Here is a 9,754-nt window from a genome sequence, read left to right as displayed (position 1 = left end):
TCTCAATTGCATGCCAGACAGTCTAGCTGGAGCGTTTCCTCACCCGAGTTTTACTCCGGTGGAGGGCCACTGGGGTTCTCCTTCCACACGGGCATATAAAGTAGCTGGGATACGTGCAGCACCCAGCTAGAGCGCAATCTCTCTGCCTGTGCCTCTTTCCCCACAGCAGCCACGGACCTTGGCCTCCTTTGCGTTCCCCACCAGGCGGCAGGAGTCTTCGCACCGCACCGGTCCCCAGAGTCGGCTGCCACGTCACCAGCCTGCAGGCCACTCAGACCATGTTACTGAGAGCGGCAAGGCACACCAGCCCCCAGGAACAGATGTTCACCAAAGTTTCAGGACACAAGCAGTGACTCTCCCAGCATCGGTGGCACATATTATATCACCGCTCCGACCCCTCTTAGCGGAATCCACAGCACATTATGCAAGCGGCATGTTCCGGTGCTCAGAGAAAGGCAGCCATCTTATGCCTGCTCAACAGCGCCCCCATTTGTAGAACATTCTTAAGTGGCAGTTGGTTTGTGGAAGTTGACTATGTTGATAGGCTTTCATATAGAATCTGTTTAAGGTATCAGGTAATAAAATTGCAGCAAAAATTTCACCAGTAAAAATAATTGCGGCAAAAATGCTGTGGTTTGACCCGGTAAAGGTGTACCCCATTATACCATTTAAGGTGAGCGGGCATTACATGGGTGTCCCCTGCTCACCTTAAATGGCATAATGGGTCCAGGGGTTGCAGGGGTGTCCCCTGCACCTTTTAAATGATCGTGGCAGCAAAACCACAGCATTTTGTGCCGCAATATTTTGTATACACAGCCATTATTCCCGCTATTTTAAGACATGGAACCCTGTTTAACTGATTAGTGGATATTTGTGTGACTGCAAGCAGGCAATGAGGGAGTGTTACAAACATAACAGTAAAAAGGGTAGACGGGCTGTCTTCTGCGATGGTGTGCACGTGCAACCCGGGTTTTTAATGATGCACGGCGTGGAGAGGGAATAGTGCGGAGACTGTGGATAGTCATAAAGGTGCATGGATTATGGTCCTTGTATGCTAGAGAAATGTGTTTGGGACAGAAAAGGATTTCTGTGCTTTTTTCTCTTTCTGTACTATGCAATTGTCTATTATTCCCATTAGCATAGTATAACATGCTAATGGGAATGTTGGAGAATCTTGAGTCAAACATCTGTACTGAAAAATGTAAAGTAGATGGAGAATTATTTTCATGAAGATGGAGTTCATTTTACAGATGTCAGAAATGTGTTTTTTCTTTACAATGTTAGGATTGCATTGAAAACGTTCCTGTAAGAAAATTGTAAGGGAAGATTTACAGTGTACAGTACTACTGTACATAAAAACAAAAAAAAGGCTAAAAGGTATTTGTTAACAAACCCCAAAAAACAATCAAAAAACAAAGGTTCTTCTGAGAGCCACCACCAAATAATAAATAACTGAAATTGAATTTAAACCCCCCAACTCCTTTGAATGGCGGCCCTGATGATTAACATATCCTCTTAACCTGATTGTCACCCACAATGATTTTTGTCCTTATGTTCTTGGATGATAACATCTTCAGATTAAATAAAATACTCACTATTTCTACTGCATGTCATCTCTGTCACATGACATGTTATCATTGGAGCAACACTACTCTGCCAGCTATCGGGGTGCCTATCCCCAACAAATGGCACTCTATTGTTCAAAGTTGTGTTAGTTACTATGTGAGCAACTAATGCACCGCAATGTTACTGAGAAGCCGTCTGCCTGTTACATGTGATGCCGGCGACTGTGAACGTGTTGAAACTAATATTGTGCTTCTCCTTTTACTTCAATAGGTGATAGATGGCCCAGAACACGCAACAACAGTGATTGTTAAATTCCCTGGACTATTAAAGAGCAAAGCTTCAAACCAGCATTACAGACTGATGATGGCAACAGTGTTAGATAATGATGGCAACAGTGTTTGATAAGGATACCAACAGTGCTTGATAATGATAGCAACAGTGCTTGCTAAGGATAGCAACAGTGCTTGATAAGGATACCAACAGTGCTTGATAAGGATACCAACAGTGTTTGATAAGGATACCAACAGTGCTTGATAATGATAGCAACAGTGCTTGCTAAGGATAGCAACAGTGCTTGATAAGGATACCAACAGTGCTTGATAAGGATACCAACAGTGCTTGCTAAGGATAGCAACAGTGCTTGCTAATGATACCAACAGTGTTAGATAATGATGGCAACAGTGTTAGATAATGATGGCAACAGTGTTTGATAATGATGGCAACAGTGTTTGCTAAGGATAGCAACAGTGTTTGCTAAGGATAGCAACAGTGCATGCTAAGGATAGCAACAGTGCTTGCTAAGGATAGCAACAGTGCTTGCTAAGGATAGCAACAGTGCTTGATAATGAGAGCAACAGTGCTTGCTAAGGATAGCAACAGTGCTTGATAATGATAGCAACAGTGCTTGCTAAGGATAGCAACAGTGCTTGCTAATGATACCAACAGTGCTTGATAATGATGGCAACAGTGTTAGATAACGATGGCAACAGTGTTAGATAATGATGGCAACAGTGATTGCTAAGGATAGCAACAGTGTTTGATAATGATAGCAACAGTGCATGCTAAGGATAGCAACAGCGCTTGATAATGATAGCAACAGCGCTTGCTAAGGATAGCAACAGTGCTTGCTAAGGATAGCAACAGTGCTTGATAATGATAGCAACAGTGCTTGATAATGATAGCAACAGTGCTTGCTAAGGATAGCAACAGTGCTTGCTAAGGATAGCAAGAGTACTAGCTAAGGATAGCAACAGTGTTTGATGTGCAGAAAAGACAAGGTTTTTGGTTTTGCCTATTATTTCGGAGAGAACACATACGAGTGCTAGTTTATATACATTCAGAGTGTAAGGCTAGTTTGTTTCAATAATTGTTTTGAAACACCAGTAAATTTAACATACCACTATCCATGCGCTGAATATTTTAAAAGGTTCAGTCAGAGGAACAAGTGTGTTTGTCACCAGAAAGGATCTACAGATGAAATAGCTCACCTGTGCCCTGAATTTGAGGAAGGGTTCAGTGAAAAGGTTTCACCGGACAAAATAAACTGGCGAGTAACCTTACATGTGCACAGAATGTGGAGACGTTTGCCATCTGAAGAACATACGTATTGCCCACATCAAGACCTAGGTGAAAACCCTTATCGGTGCACTGAATTTGAGAATACTTTCCATTTGCATAATGAATTTATCTGCCAACCACAAGTACATACAGGCCAGAGACCTCATGTGTGCACTGAATGTGGGAATGAGTTTCCTGATGAGGGACATCTTACTCACCACCAGAGAACACATACAGGTGGGAAACCTCATGTGTGCAGTGAATGTGGGAAAGGGTTTGCTCAGAAGGTACGTCTTATTAGCCTCCAGAAAAAACATGCAGGTGAGAAACCTCATAAGTGCACTGAATGTGGGAAAGTGTTTGCTCAGAAGGGACATCGTATTCACCACCCAAGAACACATACAGGTGAGAAACCTCATGTTTACATTGAATGTGGAAACGGTGTTGCTAAGAAGGGAAATTGTATTAAGCACCAGAGAACACATACAGCTGAGAAACCTCGTGAGTGCACTAAATTTGGTAAAGGGTTTGCTCAGAAGGAACCTCTTATTAGCCTCCAAAAAACACATACAGGTGAGAAAGCTCATATTTATTTATTTGCATTTATAAAGCGCACAGAACTGCCCTGGGGCATCGTGGCGCTGTTACAGCAGACTTAGTCATGAACACAAGCATAGGAATGTGTTTACAGATGTAACCGAGTTACATAGTACATTTCACATTGGTAATAAACATTGAGCTTAAAGGTTATGTGGGAAAGGGTTTCCTGATGAGGGACATCTTACTCGCCACCAGAGAAAACATACAGGTGGGAAGCCTCATGTGTGCACTGAATGTGGGACAGGGTTTTCTCAGAAGTCAGATCTAACTATCCACCTGAGAACACATACAGGTGAGAAACCTCATGAGTGCACTGAATGTGGGAAAGGGTTTGCGCACGAGGAAGGTCTTATTATGCACCAGAGATTACATACAGGTGTGAAACCTCATGTGTGCACTGAATGTGGGAAAGGGTTTTCTCAGGTGGGACATTTTATTAGCCACCAGAGAACACATACAGGTGGGAAACCTCATGAGTGCACTGAATGTGGGAAAGGGTTTGCTCAGGTGGGACATCTTATTAGCCACCCAAGAACACATACAGGTGAGAAACCTCATGAGTGCACTGAATGTGGGAAAGGGTTTGCTGAGAAAGCAAATCTTACTAAACATCAGAGAACACATACAGGTGTGAAACCTCATGTATGTTCTGAATGTGGGAAAGGGTTTGCTCGGGTGGATAGTCTTAGTATCCACCAGAGAACACATAAAGGTGAGAAACCTCATCTGTGCACTGAATGTGGGATAGGGTTTGCTCAGAAGCGACATCTTATTAACCACCAGATAACACATACAGGTGAAAAACCTCATGTGTGCACTGAATGTGGGAAACGGTTTGCTCGGGTGGATAGTCTTAGTATCCACCAGAGAACACATAAATGTGAGAAACCTCATGTGTGCATTGAATGTGGAAAAGGGTTTGCTGATAAGAAGTATCTTATTATCCACCACAGAACACATACAGGTGTGAAACCTCATGTGTGCACTGAATGTGGGATAGGGTTTGCTCAGAAGGGACATCTTATTAACCACCAGATAACACATACAGGTGTGAAACCTCATGTGTGCACTGAATGTGGGATAGGGTTTGCTCGGATGGATAGGCTTAGTATCCACCAGATAACACATACAGGTGAGAAACCTCATGTGTGCACTGAATGTGGGAAAGGGTTTGCCCGGGTGGATAATCTTAGTATACACCAGAGAACACATACAGCTGAAAACCTTATGAGTGCAATGAATGTGGGAAAGGGTTTGCTGAGAAGGGACATCTTGCTAGCCACCAGAGAACACATATAGGTGAGAAACCACATGTGTGCACAGAATGTGGAAAAAGCTTCAGTCTGTGCAGTAACCTTATTAGGCACCAGAGTAAACATAAACTTGAGTATCCATTTCAGTGTACCTAATATGGGAAATACTTCTGTGCACAGGATGTTCTTATCCACCAGGAGGGAGGACATGTGGGTGGTGAAATCTCTTCTGCAATTGAAAATTCTGAGAGGAAGCAGTGATTCTTCAATGGGACAGAATTTGGCTATTTACTAAAACTGTTATGAGCCTGCCTCCACAGCTGTTCCCAGTTTTCTTTAGCACGCAAATAGCGGCTAAATTATGGTTGAATCTCTGCTGGTTGAAAATCATCCCTTCTGGAATATTCCGAAAGGAGGCTGTACCATCTGTGTTAAGGTACCCATCCTATGGAACACTTTGCCTAAATTAATGTGCACCAACATTTTGAAAAAGCTTAAAGACTCAGTCGTTGAATCAATGACTATAGGCCCTCATTGGATATATGGGGCAAACTGTTCCATGATTTGTAGAAACTCTGTAAAGAACAAATGCATATTTTATTTTACATGAATTGTTATATGTAGTGAAGCGTGAATTACAAAGATGTTGCATATTCTATTACTTTAAAAAGGGCCTCTATTGGGAATGAGAATTCAATTTTTACACCACAACAACATTCCAAATGATGCCCTCTTTATCACAGTCGGAGAAGGTTGTATTCTCACATGGCTAATTAGACTAAGCTTGGCACATCACATGGGAAAAGGCAACGTTTATCAGGGAGAAAACATGGAGAATGGAATCCATAAAACTGGAATTTCCAATATTTCTATGAATGGCACACCTGGAATGCCCTGCGCGCTAAACGCTGCAGTGTTCCACTTTTACAACACATTGTAGGGCACTAGACTCTTTTCCGGATCCCCTCTAGTGTCTTACACTATTGCCTAGCTCTAGTGAAACACCTTTCATCCCCAGCTCCCCTCTAGTGTATTACACTATTGCCTATCTCTAGTGAAACACCTTTCTTCCCCAGCTCCCCTCTAGTGTCTTACACTATTGCCTATCTCTAGAGCAACACTCTTCTCCTCAGCATCCCCTCTAGTGTATTACACTATTGTCTGTCTCTAGTGGAACACTCTTCTCCTCAGGACCCCCGCTAGTGTCTTACACTATTGCCTATCTCTATTGGAGCACACAATATTAGTAGATAGTTGCCTGGCCTGGGGTCAGCATGGGGAGATACAATTGCATAAGGGAGGCTGCATGGCCACTCTCAAAGCACAGTTTTAAAAGAAAGAGCATGGCATAGATGTCAAGTGTCACATTCACATGTAAGTTAATGAATTAAAAAAGGTAACATTTTATGAATAGAGTAGAAAGGGCGAATAGAATTCTTCAGAGTTGTTAGATAATAAACACATGCACATTCGGAAATGAAATGGTGCCTTTTAGTCTAAAATGGAAGTGTTGTGGGTGTAACAATATCATAGCCATTATCTCTGAATTACAAGAAGGAAGAGTGAACACAAATGTTTACAAAATGAAATTAGTCCTGGATAAGCTGACACGTCGAATGTAAACCTTACCTGTGTTCATGAACTGAATGAATGCTGATTAAAAGAATATTGAACTTCAGCTTATATGTAAAAATACATTGTTAGTAGTACCTCCATTTATATGTTAAATCTTTGGAATAAACTTCTTCCTGGAACACAGGCACGTTTATTTGTTTTAAGTAGTGTGGTGGCCATCCTTTACTTTTAAGTACTTTACATGTAAAATACGCACAACATCTTCCCCTGGTTCCTCTTCCCTCAATTCCCTCCCAACCTTACTTTCTGACCTCTCCTGCAATAAAAAAAAAGGTTCCTTTAGGAACCACCTCTCACAATTAAAAAATAGACTAAAAGAAATAATCTTATAGACTCCATGTACTTTACATTTCTCAAAAAAGTAGATAGACTCAATAAGATTCTCCAACAATTACCGGGTCAACGGGGTAGTAATACCCCGGTGATTCCGGCAATCACGAAGGCGGTAATTCACTACGAGTCTGGCAGCAGCCTGCCGGTTTTTTCGGCACGGCTTCCGCCGGACTCGTAATGAGGCCCAATGTGTGAATGCAGTTCATGCGCCCAGCTTCTGTGGGTGCCCCTTTCCTGTGAATGCTGCTCCTGCACCCAGCTTCTGTGGGTGCCCCTTTCCTGTGAATGCTGCTCCTGCACCCAGCTTCTGTTGGTGTCCCTTTCCTGTGAATGCTGCTCCTGCACCCAGCTTCTGTTGGTGTCCCTTTCCTGTGAATGCTGCTCCTGCACCCAGCTTCTGTGGGTGCCCCTTTCCTGTGAATGCTGCTCCTGCACCCAGCTTCTGTGGGTGCCCCTTTCCTGTGAATGCTGCTCCTGCACCCAGCTTCTGTGGGTGCCCCTTTCCTGTGAATGCTGCTCCTGCACCCAGCTTCTGTTGGTGTCCCTTTCCTGTGAATGCTGCTCCTGCACCCAGCTTCTGTGGGTGCCCCTTTCCTGTGAATGCTGCTCCTGCACCCAGCTTCTGTGGGTGCCCCTTTCCTGTGAATGCTGCTCCTGCACCCAGCTTCTGTGGGTACCCCTTTCCTGTGAATGCTGCTCCTGCACCCAGCTTCTGTTGGTGTCCCTTTCCTGTGAATGCTGCTCCTGCACCCAGCTTCTGTGGGTGCCCCTTTCCTGTGAATGCTGCTCCTGCACACCCAGCTTCTGTGGGTGCCCCTTTCCTGTGAATGCTGCTCCTGCACCAAGCTTCTGTTGGTGTCCTGAATATTTGATTGAATTCTGAAACCTTTGTGTTGAATGCAGATCCAGTACCCAGCTTCTATTGGTGCCCCTTTCCTGTGAATGCTGCTCCTGCGCCCAGCTTCTGTTGGTGCCCCTTTCCTGTGAATGCTGCTCCTGCACCCAGCTTCTGTTGGTGTCCTGAATATTTGATTGAATTCTGAAACCTTTGTGTTGAATGCAGATCCAGTACCCAGCTTCTATTGGTGTCCTGAATATATGATTGAATTCTGAAACCCTTTGTGTTGAACGCAGCTCCTGTGGATGTCCTAAATACCTCATTGAATTCTGACCCCTTTGCTGTGAATGTAGCTCCTGCGCCCAGCTTCTGTGGATGTCCTGAATATTTGATTGAATTCTGAACCCTTTTCTGTGGTTGCATATCCTGCGCCCAGTGTTAGGGAGAATTCTCACCCAAGTGCTAAATTCCCTCTACCTTAGAGTCCTCCAGCTCTTTTGCTATATTTTGGGACTTTGAACTTTTCATTTTGATGTGTATTTTACTTTTGTGTTCTTTTATTATGTAGTTTTAAAACAACTCCATAGGCTTCTTTTTCTTGTGTGTCACCCAGCACCTTCAGTGCAGTGGCCCAGGGAAGTCTTTCAGACTTCCCAAGGTTTAAATACCTTCTCTGGGACTGACTACTGTCTTCCAGAGCATGTAAAGTTAAATTGGCTTTACTAGTCTTTTTAAATTTACTGACCCAGCACACACTATCTTCCTATAGAGTGCTGGAGGGGTTGCCTAGCTTCCCTGATTCAAAACACTCGTGTAAAAGTCAAATGTTACCCTTTGCTACTTTATATGGCTGGTGGCAGGGGTTTAGATCAACTACCGTGATTTTTCCCGACTGCTAACAACGGTAGCTAAAAATCAGGTCATCTTTTTTCGCCATTTCTTTTAGGAAAGGTGTTAGGGAGAATTTTCTGTTTAGGCTGAATTTCCTAACCTAGTGAGTCCCCCAGCAGCTTTGCTGGATTTCTGGAGTTTGTTTTTTTCCATCATGCCAAGAGTGAGACTCTTTTCTCCCACTCTTGGACATGAATGTGGTTAATTCCTTTGAATGTCAATGTGTTCTATGGGCTATGGGGTCTTTTACTCCATAGGGTCTCATATGTTTTGCTATGTGTGTCACAACGCACCCTCTGTGCCGTAACACCGGGGGCGTCCTAGAGGACCCCCACCATAGACTCCATACCCTGGGACTGACTACTGTCTCCCAGGGCATGTAAAGTCACCATTGGCTTTACTAGACCTAAATTTACTAACAGAACTAGTACAAACCATCCTATTGTGGACGTACTGGTAGGGGTAATTCGATTACCCCTGGGTCTGTTATTCGAGGGGGCACTGTCCTGTCCCCCTTCGTCGAGTTTTGGCTGGTGGCAGTGGAAACTACTTGTTATATTCGACCCCGAATGTAACTCTATAGGATTCTTCCCATTGTTGGAGGTTAATACTTTTTCTCGTTAGTCTCTATCATACCACCGGTTTATTTGTCTTAAACAAATCTATCGGTTGGTATTTTCTGCCAGAACTCGGTTTTTAAAATAGCGTCTGTGTTCGTCTCTGTAACTCCTAAACCAAAGGTTGAGCCCTTTGTTCCACTTTTGGCGGGCTTCTGCACAGAGGCCCTCCAAAGTGGTGCCATTCTGTCTGGGTACCACAGGGGGTGTGGGAGGGAGTTTAGGCACCCTGGACTGAGTTGCCTTGCCAACTCAAGTCACACTCTGGTGTGATTGGCCCAAGTGGTGAGCCACCCCGCTCACCACTTAGCGTGTTTTGATTGACAGCTAGGCTGAATGAATGGGGGTTTTCTGCATAAAAGCAGGGCTTTTGGGACTGGATCTTCAGAAGTCGTCACAGGACCTAAGAATCCGACGAGGGTAAAGCTGAGCCGACCTGCAACGACGACACCTCCGGTGGAGCC

The 9,754-nt window shown here is 44.0% G+C and overlaps 1 protein-coding gene across 1 annotated transcript; it reads left to right on the top strand.

Annotated features, from left to right (window-relative positions):
- The first annotated feature begins 3,137 nt into the window (after positions 1-3,137).
- Positions 3,138-6,681, top strand: LOC138563376 (zinc finger protein 84-like). Its single transcript, XM_069642853.1, has 3 exons — positions 3,138-3,696; positions 3,884-4,183; positions 4,268-6,681. Exons 1-3 carry the CDS (start codon positions 3,138-3,140, stop codon positions 5,020-5,022), a joined length of 1,614 nt encoding a protein of 537 aa, XP_069498954.1. The 3' UTR covers positions 5,023-6,681.
- Positions 6,682-9,754: the final 3,073 nt, after the last annotated feature.

This window comes from Ambystoma mexicanum, chromosome 1q (genome assembly GCF_040938575.1).
Source record: "Ambystoma mexicanum isolate Mex_15411 chromosome 1q, UKY_AmexF1_1, whole genome shotgun sequence".
In the NCBI taxonomy this organism is placed as follows: domain Eukaryota; kingdom Metazoa; phylum Chordata; class Amphibia; order Caudata; family Ambystomatidae; genus Ambystoma; species Ambystoma mexicanum.
Note: the sequence above shows the minus strand (reverse complement) of the source record. Positions and strands in the feature narration are given on the sequence as shown.